Below are 22089 nucleotides of genomic sequence, written 5' to 3'. Positions count from 1 at the left end.
GACATAGCATTCTTTATGATGGTCAGCATGGAATTGTAAAGAGTAGATCTTGTTTTAGCAATTTACTATTATAATTTTAGCAATTTGTGTTAGATAAGGGAAAATCGTATATAGTGATATTCTTGGACTCTGCCAAAGTGTTTGATAGATTACCACATAAGTTGAAATGAAATGTGTGTGTGAAAGTTCAGCTATGGTATGCAAACGTGATAAAGATATGAATGTCTTATGGTGTTGAGGGTGTTGCTACTGTTGTGTCCCAATTTATGATTATTATTCTATCTAGTGAAATTCTGCTTATCTATATTCAACTTTTATCTATGTACGAGATATCACTCCAAAATACAAATATTTAAGCTATTTCTCCCCTTAGTGTCCCTAATATTTATATTATACTGCGCCTTTTGGGACATTTAGTTTGAGATATTAAATACAAAAACAAGGAGCAATTACTAAAATATGTCTGAATGTGAAACAATATTGCAGTCGTGACACTTTATCTCGTTACTCATTTAAATATTCTCCCCTCCCACGTGATTAGGTTCATATGTTTTCAAGTGGTGCATTGGGCAGCAATTTCAGACAACTATTTTGTCAATGAACGAAGGTTTATTAAACTCATTAGTATGGTACAATTCAATTTCTAATATAATTCAATTCAATGCTAAGAAAACATTTACAAAATAACATTAGCTTATCACATGTAGTTTGGCTATGATCCTATATGGGTATTGCGATCATGCCACCATAACAAATTCAACACATACAATCATATGTATAATCCCAGATCTAATTAACACCTTAGTTAACCCTATATTAGTCTGAATATATGCTATATGCTGTAGCACATGGACATATGTGATCAATTCACTCTATTTAACTATCCAAAACTATGTAGATTAAATTATCCTTTCACTGTACTAACACATAACTTTGACATTTAAAACTTTCCTATACGTTACAATACACATGCATAATTCTCAGGACACATGAATACCTATATAATTAATATTAAACAAGCATACTCTCAGTATAATCAGTCATGTACTAAAGTCCTAGTATAATTTTCCTTAGTCTCTTCAACAGTTCAGTAATAGTATAATGATTACAATTGCAGACGATTTTCAGTTAACACAAGATTTTACAGTACCTTTTGTTCTTGAGTTTTCTATATTGGCCTCTACCTTTTTCCCGATTGTACTATCCTGGTATGATCTCTCCTATAATCTGTCACTCCTAAGTTCTTTTGGCATTAAACTGTGCTTATGCGATCTTAACTTTTCATACTTGAATTAAGGACACACTTAGAATCATGTATACAATGGCTGTGAAACTCACCACGTGGACACCGACTTCTTTACAGATTTCCTTTTTTCGTAATTGTCACTGGATGATGAAGCACATAGATAATACCTTCTTTCCTTTAGCTAAATGGCATTCCTTGTTTCTTTCCATAGGAAATACGGAATCGAAATCCCGCTCACCACTTGTTCCTTGTTGTGACGATGGAGATTAACTCCAATCCCGCCACTCAGGAAAACCATGTGAAACCTATACGAAAAAACTCGTGAAGAAACTCTCCGGGAAAAAGCCTCTTGGGTGGGGTTTCTAACCCTTTTATACCTTGACCCCTACTGGCACCTTCTTCAATTTCTTTTCCCCGTCCCTTACTGGATTCGACTTCACCGACCAATTAGGGTGCCGTTTTTCTGCCAAACATTCTGAGGTCAGTGAGCACGCGACTCACACGTGACGACATCTCAATTCTGGAATTGACCCTGAGCGATAGTCTATTGTTTTTCTTTTGCTAGCCTCTAAATTAACCCCCTTCCAAAATTTTCTAAGAATGTACTTAATATTTTAATCTCTAGCCCCTCACATACAATTTCTTATGACTAATTAGAAAACTTAGCTAATTTTTTTCATATCACAACTGTAATATATTCCCTCTTTAGATTTAACCTTAACTACTTTTGATTTCCCTTCACAGATTACCTCCTCATGTGATGATTTCTTCCCTTTATTCGTGTGGGATTCATGATTCCTCTCCTGAGGCTCATTTCTCTCTTCCTTACGTAACTCTGGAGTTTGCCCCTTCCTTGTAAATTGTCTCTTTCCCAATAGGTATATTTCTTTCCTCATGTAATCACATTTAAAGTCATACCTTGACAGGAAATCTCTGCCTAGGATCAGCTTTTGTGTGGAAGAGAGGATCCTTGTAGGATCAGAAACTCCTGCCAAACACATAATTTGAACTCAGGCAGGTATAATTTAGATTCACAGACCTAGAAGCATGAGTCATGGAAGTTGTGACACCTGATACTTTCACTCGTTGTTTAAGGTGAGTGATATTATCTTTTGCATGAGGTTCTATTATCTTAAAGTAATCCTCAGATATGATGGATGATTGAGCCCCAGTGTCTAGCAAAGCATTGCAGTATCTTCCGTATGCACTGGCCTTCACTTCCATCTCATAAGGATGCTCCTTTCTTCCTTGTCCCTTTTTTCCAAACTCTGTTTGTATATGTATGTGAATCTGAATCTCTTTCATAACCTCTACCAAAGCGCTTCTTGTTAATGTAACAGTTTTGAGCAAAATGTCCCAATTTGTTACAACTGAAACATCTTGGGGCTCTCAACCGCGTCTTTGGTCATTAGATCTCCCTTGATTTTGAGGAATAGCTGTTGCTTGTTGTGGTATGACTTCTGACAGCCTCTGCATAACTGAATCTAATCTATCAAGAAGGGATCTTTTCAGACGCTCAACTTCCTCTTTAACTAACTTAGTGGTTTCCTCAGTTCTGCTATAATCAGGCTCTAGGGTTCTTACTGATAACGTTCCTAGTTGTTTCATCACCTCATCTAACCGATCCATAATGGGTTTTTGGAGTATTTCTATCTCTTGTTTCATAATAACCCTGATTTTATCTGAATCAATATAAGACTCTGTAAAATTGTTTATCTCCTGCCGATTGTCTTCTTCTAGTCTCGCTCTTGTCTTAGATCTTTCTCTCCTCGTCTTACCCTCTTTAATATGTCCTTGCCCCTTTTCAGAATTGCTCTTCTCTTCACTTATGTTTATTGCCCCTGGAACATGTACGGGGCAGAGGTCTCTGAGCAATTGTTCACGTTCCTTTACAGCATCGTAACATTCTCTTAAATTGGATAATCTTTTATCGAATGCCGTTTCCTTTAACTCAGGTTTGACTCCCTGTCTGAATTGTTGGAAAATGGCCCAGTCCAAGTGAGGCTTTTCTTCACTAAGGACACTCAGGGTACTAGCTATCGTCAGTAACCTGTTATGGAACTAAGCCACACTTTCCTTTTCCTTCTGAGAGCACCTCTGGAGCTTCCATAAGTTAGGTCGCAAGGTTCCCAGTTTCGAGAACTCAGAAATTAGGACTGTCTTAAATCGGGAGTAATCCAGGGTTTCCTTGAGAATGGGGGAGGAAGAGGAAAGCTTTAGCCTTTCCCACCAGTTTACTTCGGAGTAAGACTAGCAACTGAAAATCAGTCCATCCTCCGACTCTTTTAAGCTCTTCTATATAACTAAAAAAATTTAGGACGTCATCAGTCTCCTTGCCCGAAAATTGTGGGAACACCTGCTGTGGATTAATGTAACGAAAAAATTTGCTGTTATCCATGCCTAAAACTACTGGAGGGTTCAGTCATACTTGCATCCAATTTACACTAATTTACTCTCTAAAATTCTCAACAAAACTTAACTAAACTTCTACCTCTCAGTTGTCTGATCTGCACCCAAAACCAACTTGTTGTGAATAGATAGCTTGTAATTAAGATTTAATTAGCTACATTACACCCTGTCGACTGCACCATTTATGTTGTGTCCCAATTTATGATTATTATTCTATCTAGTGAAATTCTGCTTATCTATATTCATTTATCTATGTACGAGATATCACCCCAAAATACAAATATTTAAGTTATTTCTTCCCTTATGTCCCTAATATTTGTATTATAGGGTGATATCACGTACATAGATAAAAGTTGAATATAGATAAGCAGAATTTCACTAGATAGAATAATAATCATAAATTGGAACACAACACTACAGACCTGGTGGCTCAATTGCAGGGTACAAAGAAATGCATCATCAATTTAGCCTTATGGGTACCAAACGAGTGATCATTATGGGTGACTTTAATTTTCCAAACATTGATTAGGTAGATAAGAAATCTCATGATAAGAAGAAAGAGGAATTTATTGAATTGTTTCAAGACAACTTTTTCAAGCAGCATGTAAAAGAAGGAACTTGAATGTGAAGGAACTCGAAGTCAAAGAATGTTAGATTTGCTCATAGTGACAGAAGGGGTCTCTGTTAAGAACATGGCTATTTTACCACCAGCTGGGTGACAGTGATCATGCTGTGTTTTCTTGGGAAGTATCTAAACTACAAAGCGAAATTAAGATCAACTCAGGAGAATACTATCGTTGGTCCCATGGTATCAGTTACTGAATGGGAAAAATGTCAGCATTGCATGGGGAATCTTTGCAAAAGTGCTTAAATGAGGCTGTATCTGAATGTAACCCTAGTGTTCGAAGAATAAATGAGTTGGGAGTGAAATGGATGTGCAACCTTATTAAGCAAGAGATCCACAAGAAGGTTGATGTGGAAAGAATATCATGAGAATAATAGTGAGGAGTTATGAAATATATAAAGCTCAGACCAAAAAGTAACGGGTATTGTGAAATTGATTCCATTATAAGCACCGAGATAGCTTCCCCTCAATGTAACAAAGAACTGTTTGATATAATAACAAAACATATGGTGCATGGTCCATGCAGACTCCAAACTCACTGTGCATGAAGTCAGGGAAGTGTACAAAGAGAAATCCAAGATCATTTATCAATGAAACTCAAACAGGTGAGGATGGATATCCACGATATTATCGACGTGCTCCTTCAGATGGTGGCGAATTGCTACCATAATAGCTAAGGAATTATCGAAACTGATAATCACCATGCAATGCCTTATAGTTCGGTACTGTTGCAAACCTTTAATGCACAAATGAATGAAATTTGCAGTTCGTGAAATCTGTCAAGTATGTATTTAAGTACATTAAGAAGAGTTCAGACCAGGCAATTTTTGTTTGCAAAATGAACATAGCAAAGTAGATCGATGGCAAACTGAACAATACATCAGTACCTCTGAAGCCATTTTGTGGATTTTATTTTTTAATATTCATGAGCACCATCCAACTATAGTTCATCTAGAAAATGGTCAAAGAGCATACTTCACAGAAAGTAATGCACTCAGCACAGTGAAGTCACCAAAGGACACAACATTAACAGCCCTTTTTAAGCTATGCATCGAAGATAATTTTGCCCAAACACTGACCTATAATGAAGTTCCTACATACACCTGGCATCAAAACAAATTTCAGTGAAGAAGACAGGGTGCCAATGTGGATGGTTATCGTGGTGTAAAAAAGAGCAATGAAATAGGCAGTGTTGGTGTGCATCCCAGTAATGCTGAATGCTTTTAATGAATGCTCTTGATGCATGTGAAAGGACTAAAATCATTCATCAACCTAAAAACAGTAAATGGTGTAGTATACATCCGACATACTGGGATGCATATAAGGCTTTGAATTTGACAGAAGATAATTCTCGCTGGTCTGATTGTCTCAGTGATGCAATAATAATTTCATACTCACTGTCATCTTTGCCTTTTGTTTGCCATAATGTTGGTTCACTGCAACACGACTGACACTATCGCCATGGTCAACTTACAAAAACAATTTTTCAGAAGATACCTTACACTAAGAACGTTCTACTCATTCTCAGGCTCAGTTTAATGAAGCAATATATAAAGAGGCATCATTAAGACTTGAATCAATTGTTAAGTCAATAAGTGGCAAAAGTGTTAAAGATTTCAGTCTTCCGATACTGCACATTCCTTTGCCTCTAGATAAAGATTTAATCCAGGAAACCTCACACAATTTCAATGAACTTTGGGATTTATTGAGTCGGCATGAATAATAACTTCAGATCAAGCTCAAGTTTTTTTGCAATGTTTTAACAAGCTGTGAAAATCAATCAGGGAAAGTGTTTTTCTTGGATGCTGCAGGTGGTACTGGGAAAACATTTTTACTAAATTCGTTATTAGCTAAGTTGAGAAGCCAAGATAAAATCGCTCTGGCTGTGGCATCCTCAGGTATAGCAGCTACTCTGTTGCAAGTTCACAGAACTGCTCATTCTGCTTTCTAAGTATCACTTACAAATGTGACTATTGATACATATATGTGCAATATATCAAAACAAAGTAATTTGTCGAAATTATTACAAGGGTTTCTTTGATTGTTTGGGATGAATGTACAACATCTGCTGAAGAAATCAACAGAACATCAGATGATCGAAGAATGGGTGGAATAACTGTTTTAGTTTTATTTGCCATTGATTTTCGACAAATTTTCAACTGCCCATCCTGCAGAACCAGGGCGGACGAAGTGAATACCTGTCTTAAGAAATCATCACTACAGAATGATATAGAGAAGTTTTTTTCTCAAAACAAATATGCATGCTTACCTACATGGAGACTAATGCACATTCCATCTTCTCAAATTTGTTAAAAATGGGCAATGGTGAAGTACAGCAAAGAGAGGGAAAAATTATATTAACACACCTAAATATTGGGAAAATTGTCCAAACTGCAAACAAACTGTTGTCTTGCCATTTTTTTTTTTTTTTTAAATATTGAGCCATACATGAGAGGTTGGTTGATCAACCTTAGTACATTAGTACCGTATATGGGTTGGGAAAGGAGGAACTTGTTCACATTTGATTTAAAAGATGTATATTGTATTCCTTTGGAAACACATCAAGGGGAAAATTTATTACAATCCATCAGTAACAGGATGAAGGAGAAGGAGAAAAAGAAACTTGTTCTATGGGTTTTAAGGGGCACTGTGAAGAGATGTTGAGCAGCAGCAGCTGCATGAGTTCCAACAGGCTTAGTACTAAGTGGGGGAATTATTGATGCTATTTCAGATGAACATCTGCCATGGAAATTTTTACAGAATACACATATTGCAGAAACCAAATGTGTGTGTGAAAGTGGAGGAGTAAGATGGTAATACATAGGTCATTAATAAGTCTAACAGTTCTCCTCTAAATTGAGAGAAGAATTTTGTTATTAGGGGCACATCACTTTAAATGTGAGAGAAGTATTCAACAGCTCGGCAGATTGGTGATTTGTATAAGATTAACAGCTCTTCGGAGGTGAAGAAATGTCTTGAGCAAAAGAGAAATCCTAGTTTTTTAGAAGATGAGGATGCAATGGTAGTGATGTGTTTATGCCAGGGTAATTCCTAGAGAAATCTCACCTTGTATGGAAATCTAGATGTTGTCAAAAATAATACTTGGGAGAAAATTATTCTTGTGAGAAATAAGACAGAACTACTGAGAACATACAGTAAACAGAAAAGTCACCTTCTTGGTTCAGAGAGAAAACTATCTCCTACCTCGAAATGACACTGTGTTAATAATGAAAGAGTTGGTTCTTAATGGACCTGTTAGTGTTTAGAAATCATTAACTATTTCTGTGGATGTAGATGATACGGATCATCTTCCCATTGAATTTTTAAATTTGCTTAATCCACCTGGATTGCCTGGTCATGAAATTAAATTGAAAACAGGTGTTCCTATTATGTTATTGTGAAATCTGCACCGCCAAATCTTTGCAATGGAACTAGGCTTCAAGTAATATAATTGAAACCGAATATGACAGAAGCTGTGATATTTACGGAGAAATTGTCTTCATTACTCGGATACTCCTCATTCCTTCAGACTATTCATTTGTATTCAGAATGGTTAAAATTTCCAATAAGAACACGGGAAATAAATATAGGAATGTAGCAAAATATTCTGGAGTGTATTGAAAAAGAAAAAAGAAAAAAAAAAGCTCAGAAATGGAAGAAAGAGTACTGTAAAAGGAATTAGAGATGATAAAAGTGACATGAAAACAGGAGCAAAAGATATCCTTGAAGTATGGAGTAATTACTTTGAAAAACTGCTAAATGAAACAAGCAGTGATGACAGCACAGTGGTAAAAAAACACTGACCAGGCATGCAGTCAGGAATACATATCCACACTTCAAGTAGAAAAAGCCATCAAAGGCTTGAAATGTGGAAAGGCAGCAGAAGTAGATGATATTCAACCAGAAATGCTGAAGTATGGAGGTATAAAAGTCTTACAGTGGCTGCAGTGTATAGTTCAGAATGCCTGGACAGAGGGACGAATTTCTGATGATTGGAGTAGAGCTCTCACAGTACCCATATATCAAAAGGGAAATAAAACTGAATGTGAGAATTACAGAGGTATTTCCCTACTGAGTGTTCCTGGTAAGATTTATACACATATACTTGAGAAACATTTGATTAGAATTGTGAAAGAAAAGCTTGGTGAAGAACAAGCTGGATTCAGGTCAAATAGAGGCCAGGATCAGATCTTCACTTTACAACAAATAGTGGAGAAATCATGGGAGTATAACGAAGATCTGTATTTAAGTTTTGTTGATTTGGGAAAGGCATATGACAAGGTGCCAAGAGAGAAGCTATTCAGTACTACAGTTATACGGTGTCAATGGGACATTATATCAAGCAATACTCAGTCTTTATTTGAGTTGTAAGTCAATAGTTAGAATTGAAGGAAGTACAGGAAGATGGTTTAACGTTAAATCTGGTGTGAGATAAGGATGTACATTATCCCCTCTGTTATTCATTATCTATAGGAATCACATTATGAAGGAAAGTGGTATTAAACATGATGTCAAAATTGGAGACGTTAATGTCAGTTCTTTGCTTTGTGCAGACGATGTTATACTTCTAAATAAATCTGCTACAAGTCTGCAAGATTCCCTGCCTAAATTGAATAACTGTTGTAATAGATATGATATGAAAGTCAGCAATAAAAAGACAAACAATTAAATTAAAATAGACAGAATCAATGAAAATATCAACTGCATTGTGAATGGAGAACCTGTGGAACAAGTAAAACATTTCATCTACTTAGGCACAATTTTTAGTGAAGATGGTAAATTAAATATAGAAACAGAGAACAGAATCATTATTTTTAGTGAAGATGGTAAATTAAATATAGAAATAGAGAACAGAATCAACAAAGCTGGTATGGTAGGAAGTCAATTGAATAAATTCATATGGGATAAGAGAGAAATTAGTCGGAACACTAAATTAGCTGTATACAAGACAGTGTTCAAACCAGTTTTAACTTATAGATCTGAGAGCTGGGTCAGAAGTAAAACACTTGACCAAAGACTAGAGACCGCAGATATGAGAGCCCTGAGAAAGATTAGAGGCGTGAACAGATGGCATCAATGGCAATATCATATTAAAAACGAGGATATTAGGAAAGAACTTGACATTGTCAGCATCCAGGAATGCATTAGCAGAGCTAATCTCAGTTGGTATGGTCACTTAAACAGAATGAGCAAGGAAAGATTAGCAAGACAAGTTTTCTCTGCCAGGTTGACAGGAAATCGACCCAGAGGAAGACCAAGATATAGGTGGATTGATACGTTACAAAGTGCCTTAGATGACAGAAATATAATATCTGATAATTTTGGAGTCTTGACAAGTAACAGACTGATATGGAGAAAAATTGTAGATAGGAAGTTAGTAATGATGCAAATTTTTCATGTAGTACTGTCATATTCTGTACACCCCTTGAGAGTACATGGCAGGAATTTGATGATGATGATGACATATACATTTAAGGAATATGTGATTGTCTGTGGAAATTCTAGTGGGGGTCGGCAGTAGATGGTGTTGGTGTAGCTGCGGTCAGTTGGTGGAAACAGAGTTGTTGGGTAGATGCCCTCCCTCGATGAGTCTTTGGACTCCCTGGAGGTGACAAATAATAATAATAAATGTAGAGGCTTAATGTAAGTGACTGTTTGGTCTCTAGTAAATATTTTTTACATAATCTTTTCCATATTATGTAAAATACAAGGTGTATACATACAGGCTGAAATGAATTTTCACTTGATACACATGTCCACATAAAATATACAAGGGGAAAAAATATTAAAAAAATAGGTACAATAGTTTTAACAGCATCACAGTTAATATAAACTGAAGTTGTTTTGATAAATAGAGTTCTTACACGTTGCATTTGGTCGAGGTTCATTTGAAGTTTCAATTATTTGTCTTTGAATAAACTGTTGATCGATGATTTTTTTTTTTTTTAAGTAATTACCTTTCAATGAGTAATTATTTTTTTTTTAAGTAATTACCTTTCAATGAGGTGTGGAAGGGGTGGTGAAGCGCAATACATAGCCTCTCTCACTCAAATGTCAATCTCACCTTCCCGTGGTCCATCCTGTTCTAAAAGTACAAACGAGGCACTGGCGACCGAGTATGGGCGGTATAACCTTAACAACCTAACAGAGTAAATGCTGTTAGATCTGCCTGTCCAGAGGCGTTAGGTAGCAGCCCTACCACTGGACTTACCCAGCGACAGGTTAGTAACCTGCCCTGGGGAAATTCAAAGTACTTTCAAGTTTCATGCAAAGAAAAGCCGGACGGACTGTCAGGGAAAAGACCACAACCCAGGAAACGGTAAATGAAATTGGAAAAAGGAACACATAATGAAGATTGCAACATGGAATGTGAGAAGCATTGCACACAAAGAAGAAGAACTTGATAAACAACTAAACCAAGCTAACATAAAAATATGTATAGTAACAGAAACAAAGAAAAAACAAAAAGGTACAAACGAAACAAACAACTATATACAAATCTACAGTGGGGTAAAAAAAGAAGAAAGAGCAAAAGCAGGTATAATGATTATGGTACATAAATCCCTAAAGAACAATATTGTATATTACAACTATTTGAATGAAAGTCTAATAGAAATTAGACTCAAGACATTAAGAGGCCACATAACAATAATTGGTGCATATGCACCAGAAGAGGGAAAAGAAGAAGACAGTAATATATTTTATAAAGAATTACAGAATGCCATAGATAAAACAAACAAAACTGACTATTTACTGCTAGCAGGAGATTTAAATGCCAGAATAGGAAACAAAAAATACAAAACAAACATAGGTAAATTTGGCGAAGATACATGTAATCAGAATGGTCGCAGATTGCGCGATTTTGTCATTTATAATAATATGAGAATAATGAATTCAATGTTTAAACACAAGGAAATACATAAATATACTTGGTCAGCCAGAGAATACAAATCAGTAATCGACTACGTTATCACAAATTTTAAATTAGCGGAGTTAATTTTAGACGTAAGAGCATATCGAGGCTTTGAATTAAATTCTGATCATTATATGGTATCAGCAAAAATTCGTTTTAAACCAAAGTGGCTAAAAACACATAGAATTGAAAATTCTTACCAGCCGAGCTACAAAATTTCTTCATTACAGGATCCTCAAGTTAGACTACAATATCAAAAATGCACAAACTTAAAAACAGAAACCACACATGAATCAAGGGACATAGAAGATGAATGGGAAAATTTGAAACAAATTCTCACAAAAGCAGCAACAGAAACCTTAGGAATAAAGCACAAATGGATTAGAAAAAGAGGACTACGAGACTGGAACAATGAAATAGAAAATATAATAAAAACCAAAAAGGACAGTTACCAGAAATGGCTAAATTCCAAAACAATAGAAGCAGAAATAGAGTATAAAAGAAATAGTGCAATTGCAAAATGAGAAGTAAGGAAAAAACATAGAGAAAGATGGAACAATTTCATAACAGAACCAGAAAAGGATTTATTTAAGCCACAACCCAAAACCTATAAAGTAATAAAATACATGAATAAAGAAATAAAAGAAAAGATAAAAATCCAAACAATAGATTTAGAAAAATGGGTGACCTATTTCCAAAATCTCTGGACAGATGAGAACAATGAATTAAAATTTTATAAGACAAAGAATGATCTAATAGAAAATATCACAATGTTAGAACTGAAAAATATAATAAAGAAGATGAAAAATAGGAAAACGCCAGGAGAAGACAATATAAATATAGAACTCTACAAAAATGCAGGTGAAAAATTTAATGAAAGACTTTTGAAATTTTTTAATATGGTTTGGATGTCCGGAAAAACCTCTAACTCTTGGAAAAAAGCACTGGTCATCCCAATCTATAAAAAAGGAAATAAAGACAATTGCAATAATTATAGGGGAATTAGCCTGCTGAATACAGGATATAAAATATATGCAGGAATATTAAAAGAGAAACTAAGCAGCATTGTAGAAAACAAATTACTAGAAGAACAAAATGGCTTCCGAAAAGGCCGATCCTGCATAGATCCAATTTTTACTTTAAAATTATTAATAGAAAAGAGAAGAGAATTTCAAAAAGAAACACATGTGGCGTTTATTGATTATGAAAAAGCTTTTGACAAAATTAGTCGACAAAAATTGTTTAAAATATTAACCAATTTAAACATACCAAACCAACTTTTACAATCTATTCAAGAAATATATACAGGAAATAAAACAGCAGTTAAATTAGAACACACTTCAGAATGGAAAGATATATCAAGAGGAGTACGACAAGGGTGTACCCTCTCACCTCTGCTTTTCAATATATATATAAATGAAATATTAACAATCTGGAAACAGCATAACCCATTTGGTATACAAATGACCCCGCAAATGAAGATAGATACACTACTATTTGCAGATGATCAAATAGTATTAGCTACATCAGAAGATGACTTACAAAGATCATTAAAATCATTAAATGATATCTCAAAGCAACATAATATGACAATATCCAAAGAAAAAACAAAAATAATGGCATTCAAAGGAGAAAACCCAATAAGAAGTAAAATAGTGATAGATAATAAAATACTAGAACAAGTAAACACTTTCAGATACTTGGGATGTGATCTATCATACGAAGAAGAAAAAGACATAGACACTAAAATATCAAACTTTGTCAAAGTAAATGGCATAATAAACAGCATATTTAAGCCATCCCTGGTACAAAAACACACTAGAATCAGACTATATAATGTCTTGTCAAAACCAACTCTACTATACGGAAGCGAAACATGGACCATGAAAAGGAAAGATGAAAAACGAATTCAAACAGCAGAAATGAAGCTCCTCAGAAAAACAGCTGGATATACCAAGTGGGACCACAAAACAAATGAAGAAATCTTACAATCCCTAAAAATCAAACCAATTAATTACTACATAAGACAGTATAAACAAAAATGGCTAGAACATTTAAATCGAATGGACAACAGCAGACTACCAAAAATATTATACAGATACAAAATAAGTGGAGAAAGAAGAATCGGAAGACCAAGAAAGAGATGGCATGATACCGGAACAGGCCACATGGCCTATATTCCATGTTAGGAAGAAGAAGAAGACCTTTCAATGAATTTTTTTTTCCAGATTTCCAGCCAAAAGGCTGTGGGTTTGAATCCTGCCATGGACATGGATGTTTGTGATTGTCTGTGAAAATACTAGTGGTGGTGGGCAGTAGATGATGATGGTAGTTGCGATTCGTTGTAGTTGGTGGATTGAGTAGTGGAGACAGAGATTGTGGAGTGGGTGTCCTCCCTCGATGAATCTTTGGACTCCTTGGAGGTGTCACATAATAATAATAACAATCATTATCAACATTGGCTGGAAGCATGTAAAATTTTTAACTTTTATTGCATGTTGGTCAAAATTGATCAACATTTTAATTCGAATTTTAATTTCTTTGTGGCATTTGTTTTTCAATTTAAGAACTTTTGTTGTTTTATTCATACTTTTTTATACAATGCTGCTTGTACATTAATGTATTTTATTGAAAAAGCTATGTCATCTGCTTAATCTAGATCTTTCCATAATATATGATTCCATTTTATTCCTCTTCTTATTATTATATAACACTTTTAAGAACTTATCATGGGAGGCACCCAACTCTAACCACACATTATGGCACTACTACCAACAGCAACACACAATGCCATCTACTGCCCACTAACTAGTATTTTTTTACTAAATTGTGTGTGTGTTCTCATGGCAAATAACGTGGGTTGAAAAACATGAGTTTTCAGGGAGAAGAAATCCAGCTAACTTACTTTCAATTGAAAAATCCCAAATAAAGATTTCTCGTCTTGACAAGAACCAAACTCAAGTCTTTCCCAATCGAAGAGCATAATGTCCCACTGTTCTTTCAAATGTGCTATGGAGGATAACTGTACCTTTTTTTTTCATAATCCAATCAATGACTATGTTAAAAAAAGTAGTCTAGACATCACATAACTTGTCTCGCACCAGACCTTATCTCTAATAATTCTGATGTCTGCTGAGCAATAACACAACTTTTACTTTGTTTATTCTCTTTTATTATTCTCACATTTGTCAGTAATTCCATAGCTTCTAATAATAATTATCTATGACTCTTTATTACTGTCAAAAAATCTATAAAACTGATACAAGTTTTACCTTGTATCAGTTTTGATACAAGGATGTTCTGAATTTTATGCTTCACTCAATGGTGTTCCTCATTCCTTAAAGTAAAAATGTGATGTACCACACTTCCACCTGTTCTAAAACACCTTGCTCATTCCTTAATGTTGTTTCTATTTCACTTTTAATCCTATTTATCAATTTTTTTTCAAAATATTTTTGCCAATACTGACAGCAGACTAATTCCCCTTCAAGTTTCCTATTTAGTGAAATAGCCTTTCTTTGTAATTATGATTATCATTGCCACTGTCTGAGTTTCTTTTCAGGCTTTAGCACATTCTTAAAGGCCATTTTCTATCAACTATCTTAAGTATTTCTATTGTATTATTATTATTACCACATGCTTTCACCTTTTTAATATTTAAATCTATACTTATTTAAGGTTACCATTACTGAACTGATCATTGAGCTTAATATTGAATTCCTACTACAAACACTACTATCATCAGCTGCATCAGTCTTGGGACTGGTAGCTAAGCAGCAATTTCCTCCATTCCGCTCTCATTGGCTTTTTTCTTAACCTCCTGGTAACTCCTCAAACCCGTGCTGTCTTTGACTTCGTCAAGAAAGCTTTAACTTGGTCTGCCTCTTCTTCTTTTCCCCTCTATTTTGCCTTCAGTTATTCTTTTCACAAGTCCATCATGTCGAAGTATATGTCCAAACCACCACCTATCCCTTCTAATTTTTATCGATTTTATTAGAGTTCTTGTTTCGTTTCTCTCTCTCAGGACTTGTTGGTTTGATTTTTATCTGTCCATTTTATTTTGTTCATGCGACGCCAGCACCACATTTCAAAAGCCTCCAATCTTCTTACATCTTCTCTGCCTAGAATCCAGGTTTCACATCCATATAGTGCAATGCTCCATATCAATGTCTTTACTAATTTTTTTTTCAATTGTAGGTTGAGGTTTCCTGTTAATAAATTTTAATAAATTGTTAATAAATTGGTAATATAAATTTATGCACACGCCAAAATAAACCTGCTCTCATTTCTCTCTAACTAAAATCAAATGCACAGTAAATAAAAATTCAATTCACATATATATACTAATTTTCTGTTATAACCCCAATTTTTTTCCTGAGCATCAAGTATAGGGTGATCAAAATTAAAGTATCCCTGTTTAAGGCCTTGTGAAGTGCCACCCATTAAACTTTGCAGGAATACATTGTTGTGCTTTGTGCAGAAGAGATATCTGAGAAAATAAAAAAGTTCCAAAATTCACCACCAGGGATGCTGTATGATGTACCGAATGTTGATGTAGTAATTTTTCTGTGTGTGTGTAAGAAGGAGAAATGCGACACAAGCATAAATAAAACATTTTTTATTCACTTCCATTACGCATTCATTGGGCTGCCCTTTCTGGTATGCCACAAACTGCATCCTTTGCAAATTGTATTCAAAGCAGAATGCAGCTAGTCAGGATTGATGTTGTACACATGCTGTGTTATGCTGTCTTTCAGCACTGGCAAATTATCAGGATGATCCCAATAAACTCAGTCTTTGAGAAATCCCCAGATACAGAGGTCACAGGAGATCAGATCAGGTGAATGTAGCAGTCATGAAGTGGGAAACACGTGGATGATCACACTAGCTTCTGTGAAATGTTCTTGAAGAACCTCCTGTATTGACCAATGTGTGAAGGAGTCCTCCATGCATGAAAATGATGGAATCCACGTACAGGGACTTCTGTAGAGCTGGCACAACAAAACTGTTTATCATATTGTGATACCTCTCGGCAGTAACTGAACATGTCACAGGAGATGACTGTTGAATGTCCTGAAAGAAGAATGGTGCAATGATAAACAAAGTTGCAAACCCACAACAGGCAGTAACTTTGGGTGAACACGAAGGAATTTGTTGGATTGTATGTGGGTTCTGCGTAGCCCATACCCAGCAACTGTGGGTATTCAGAGCTCTGTTCAGGTGAAAGTAAGACTCATCTCCCCACAAAATCATCTACAGCCATGCAGCATCCAACTCCACTCGAGCAAGGAATGTTAAAGCAATCTTGACTGGGTAGAAATGCAGAATCTTCTACAGAATTTTCCACAGTTGTGTCAAGCACATCCATGTTTTTGATACATGCACTGCAGGAACCAACACTGTTATTCATGGCCTGCTCCATAATGACAGTAGCAACTTTTCACTTGTAAACTGATTGGTTTGCGACCTCTGCCAGCTCTAACTCCCAATGATCGTCAGAGCACATGGAGATAATGAACTCAATCGACATTTGTTCAGGTGATGAAATTAGTGGAGTGTAGCAACAGCACTGCAAATGTTTAGGGAGTGCAGCCTAATGAACAAAGCAAGTTGGGGCAAAGTGTTTGTGCCATTACTGTGGATGGTATCAACAACCAGAATGAAGGGGAAAATCCTGCATCCATCTTTTTAAACCTGCCTGGCACCTGCTGAGTTGTGTGATATGCAAATTCCATGCATTTGGTGCTTACAACATCCCCCCCGGCAGTGAATTTTGGGACTCCCCCCCTCAGATATTGCTTCTGCATGATGCACATTGTATTCCTACAAAGTTTAACAGCAATTGGATTACTGGATAGTGCTCCGCTGGGCATTAAACAAGGATACTTGAATGTTAATCATGGCCTATTAATAAAATGTTGATCACGGTATTTTAATAACCATAAATGAGTCACAAATTATTTTTGGATCATTGCCAGATACCCTTATACAATACCTGTACCTTTAAATAATTAATAATAGCATGTTTGTTAAAAAATATACTTTTGTTATTCATTTTTTAAAATAAAAAAAACTACAACACTCTAAGGTGCATTTTGGGGCATTACTATTTTCTCATTACAGTAATCAATCATAGTTGATATGCTCAGAATTATAAAGCAATTCGGTGTAAATAAACCAATTTGACTGACATAATATAAATAGCGTAACAATAATAATAAACACGAACAATGCATGTTAACTTTAAGCAATAACTTATTAAATAAATAATATATTGATGTCGTAGTAGCTCAACCAACCCTGGAGGGAACATATCAGGAAACTGATGATGATAAATTAATTTTAGAAAAGATATTCTAGTTTTGAAAAGCCAATTCAAGTTTTTCAGAAAATTAAACGACTGATATTACTTAATTTTAAATAATCAATATTAATTAATTTTAAGCAATTCTTCATATGTTTTATATATCATCTGCAGCATAAACTGCAATTCTCAGCAACTTTTGTTTAGCTTACCTCAGCTAAAAGTATCCTCCGAATAGCATTAGCTATAGCTACATCAATGCCAATTAAGTCGAATTCCATATCTGCTTCATTCAGCCGAATAATTTTCACTTGGAAGTTCTATAATAACATTTGAATTATGTGAGAAAAATCGGTATATCCTGAATGCACTTTATAAACTCTGGAGAAATAACTGAAAACTGAATTTACGTGTGCACAGCATAACTGAGATCAAAAACCACTAATGCAAATGAAACAATAAAATGAAACAAAAATTAATTTCTTTATAAACAATATAAACTAAAAAGCTGTGGCCACACAGCAATATTGTGATTTCTAATGCCAAATATTAAAATATGTTATAACCAGTCAGTAATGCACTGATCTAGATCATTATTACTGTATGGGTACCTTCAAAGAGTCCAAAGACAACACAGGAGATCCAAACATCTATCATCACTCTCCTTGAAAGCCATGACTGTAGTAAGTGAATTATATTTATTCTTGGATTTACTACAGAATTCCCCTTTCTTATCAGGTCATCTTATTAAATATTATTATTTGAGTCTTTTTCTATCCTTCAGACATACTGCACATAACCACCACATATTTAACAGGTTTGGGAATCTTACTTTTAAAAAGGATGTCAAAAAAGGATATTTAAATCTAGACTAATCCATCTGATCTAATCCACCATCTTCTATTTCCACCAACTAAAAATTGCATTTTCAGTTTCTACTACTTTTTTACTTAGTGTTGAGTCATACCAGAGTTATTTATATTGTATCCATTGTTCTTTGGAGAAGTCCAGAAATTTATACTATTATCCTTTTCTGATTTATTCAAATGTTTCATTAATTTATTAATTATATTTTGATGACCATACAGATCATTTTAAATAATACTAATGAATTTATCCTAAGCATCATGGCAAACTTTTATATAATATATATGGAATACTTCTTTTAGTTCTGTAAGCTTCTAAGGATTTTGCTGTTTGTTTCTGCAGAGTAGCAGCTTGCAAGCATTTTAATTTTCTTCTATAGCTACTGCTATTTCATGATTATAAATCTTTAAACATCCTTTTAAATAAGAGGAAATAAGAATTTGAAATGAGTATAAAGTCATTTTTGATAAAGATTTCGAATATCTTTATCAAAATAGATTCTAATGTTTTTCCATTTTACTTGTACTGCTATTTTTTAATATTATTAAAAACTAGTCTAAGTATATATTATTACCTCTATAAACTATTGTCTCTTGGATCATAATCCTCTGGCATTCCTTGCATATTTATGAACATTTTTTTCTGGAAAATCTGGTTGTTTTGTTATTTTTAAATCATAAAACGATAAGAAATGATGAGCCATTTTGAATATGCTTCACATCAGCTTAAAATCTGTAATATATTTCACTGTAACATTAAAATATGCTGCAATTATCAACTAAGAATTTTTTATTAGTGACTCCAACTTTTCTAAATCACTGTAAAATGGTTCACATACATCCATTATTCCTTCTTTTGCTGCATATATTGCTATTACTGGTTTTTATTATTATTACACAACATCTCCAAGGAGTCCAAAGACTCATTGAGGGAGAGCACCTACTCTACAACTCTCTGTCTCTGCTGCTCAATCCACCAACTACAGAGAACAGCATCATCTACACCAGGGTTTCTCAAACTTTTTTCTACGACGGAACACTTCACAAATCCTGAAAATTTCACGGAACACCGTGGTTATTTTGTAATGTATTAATTAATAATTAATTGGTAATTTAGTAGATTTTTATTATTAATTATTAAAATATAATTAATTATTAATTAATTAAAGGGATTAGCTGTATTCTCCTACCAGGATCTTCGCTGACTAGCCATCAGTCATGCTTGTAGCATGCTGAGCCTGGGATGGATTTCCGTGGTGGGCTGGCAACCTACAACACGGTCAAAACTCCTGATGGAACTGCCAATATTTCGGTGAAGTCCGGAGGGCCATACCCAGGAAGTCTTAGTATCATACCTCCACGTGGACCCCCTGAGAAACTTGGGGTTGTAATGAGCCATGACAAAGTTGACACTAAGCAAAAGAGCTGGCAAAAAGCTATAAAGTGCATCTCCCAAGACATTATGTGGCCAGCGTGGGAGATGTTAGGATTGCAATGACATCTGCTGTTTCATTATTAGCGCAGGAATTCATATATCGACGGCAAGGTCAAACAACTGGCAGGCAGAAGATTCTGAATACAGATCAATGACTGACAGAGTGAGCCAAGTTAGCTGGCTATTGCAGACGTGGAAGAGATCGGACCTCAGCACATTACTATCCTCTATCGCAGTGTTTCTCAAACTTCAGATATCCACGTACCCCTTCTTAAATTTTCATTATTACCAAGTATCCCTTAATTAATAAAAAAATAAATTTATTAATTAAAAATAAATTAATTTAAATTAATTAATTTAAAAATAATTTAAAATATTAATAAATTAATTTAAAATTTTAATTAAAATTAAATATCTATTTTATTTGAATTTATATGTTCATGTAAACAAAAAATATGATTTATTTTTAAATTTTGGTTCTCTAGAGATGTCAGACGACACACTCATCAATTTCATTTGATCCAGATGCAATATCAACATTTTATTGTTGCTTACAGCTGCTTGTATTTGCTATATTGCTCTCTTTTGGGGGTTTTATAAATCCAATCTTTAACCAATTATGTAAGAATTTGAAAGCTAAAAAAAAAAAAAAAAATACCATATTTATTCGAATATAACTAACTTTTTTCCCAAAATTAAAGCTAAAAAATCGTGTTGCGAGATATGTGCGGTTATTTTCGGAAACTAAAGTTTTCAGAAAAAAACTGAAAATGGTGCGACTTGCCAAGAAGCTCCTACTCGCTATCACTACTTTTGGCATCGAGAACAGTTTCTTTGTGTGCTTCGTCAAAGTCATCTACCCAAATAGCGTCATCTTCTTTCCCATTATTTCAAGCAAAAATTACCAGTAATTTACAAGACTTGAGATATACGTAGAGCAGCGAAAAACTCCATATGACTGATGCAGTATTAACAAAAGATCGCACGAGCCAAAGACAAATTAGCATTTCAACAGTTGAGTTGAAATGCTAATTCCCTTCAACCAAATTCCATAATATCTGAAACACATTCACTATATATTTCTTAGTTTTAACACGTTAACGATGGGGGTGCTGGTCTATACAGCAGTTTCTGTTGGAGAGGGGATGCGATTGATTAGTTAGTGCTGTTTTATCCAGTTGTCTCTAATTGCACTGTTTGTTGAAAAATATAATGACTCCTTTAATTATGCATAGCCGAAAATTGCCATGTACCCTCTAACGACCTTTCACATACCCCCAGGGGTATGCGTATCACATTTTGAGAAACGCTGCTCTATCCTATAGTCGACCATGGAGAAACGGAAATATTTTACAAGCTATGCTTTGGAAGATGGAACCTCTGCAACGTCCCAAGCTGTAAATAGTTAAATAGGGAAAAAGACACTGAAACTGTGAGTAAAATGAGCGCTGCGAGTGCACTCCATGATGATGTCAACTTAAATCCGAAAGGAAGGTCAGCATCAGATACTCCTCGTTAGAAAACAAGAAACAGAGTCTTGAAAATCGGAACTAGGAATGTGGGAACATTATATAAACTAGGGAATTTTGACATCCTTATACAGGAAATAAAAAGACTTAAAGTTGATGTGATGGGAATTAGTAAAACAAGATGGCCTAACATGGGAAAACTAGAAAAGATGGCTTTACATTTGTATATTCTGGTGGAGAGAAGCATGAATATGGAGTGGAGTTCATGATTAAGAAAGACATCTTTAAATGTGTAATGGGGCTGTGGCCCATAAACAAAAGAATAATACTTATTAAATTAGCTGCAAAGCCTTTTAACATCATAATTATCCAGGTTTATTCCCCTACGATGACTCACAATGATGAAGAAATAGATTTTTATAATAACTTACAAAAATCTATAGAATAAGTAAAATCAAATGAGATACTCATAGTAATGGGTGACTTGAATGCAAAGGTTGGAGAAGGGGAAGAAAATCCAGTTGTTGGAAAATTTGGACTAGGCAACAGAAATGGAAGAGATGAGAGACTGATACAATTCTGCATTCAAAACAACTTGCGCATAATGAAGACTTTCTTTCAACATCCAAAGCTCACACTATATACTTGGACAAACCCAGATAACTCTATAAGAAACCAAATAGATTTCATAATGATAAATAATAGATACAAAAATAATATAACCAACATAAAAACATACCCAGATGCTGATAAAGGTTCAGACCATAACCCTGTTGTGTCTACTTTAAAAATTAAACTAAAAAACATTTTAAAAAACAATCA

The 22089-nt window shown here is 34.7% G+C and overlaps 1 protein-coding gene across 2 annotated transcripts in view; it reads right to left on the bottom strand.

The window, feature by feature from the left end:
* Positions 1–22089, bottom strand: part of Polr1C (RNA polymerase I and III subunit C) — a 184313-nt gene that overhangs the window by 123936 nt on the left and 38288 nt on the right. For both annotated transcript variants that reach the window (XM_090400401.1, XM_090400402.1), the window contains exon 3: positions 17710–17817. In XM_090400401.1, the coding sequence (XP_090256527.1) occupies positions 17710–17817 (108 nt within the window). The remainder of the gene's footprint in view (positions 1–17709; positions 17818–22089) is intronic.

The sequence above is a fragment of the Typopeltis vanoorti genome, chromosome 11 (assembly GCF_054136105.1).
Source record: "Typopeltis vanoorti isolate ZY-2024b chromosome 11, IOZ_Tvanoo_1.0, whole genome shotgun sequence".
Taxonomy (NCBI): domain Eukaryota; kingdom Metazoa; phylum Arthropoda; class Arachnida; order Uropygi; family Thelyphonidae; genus Typopeltis; species Typopeltis vanoorti.
The sequence above is the reverse complement of the archived record's forward strand: the minus strand, read 5'-3'. Positions and strand labels throughout refer to the sequence as shown.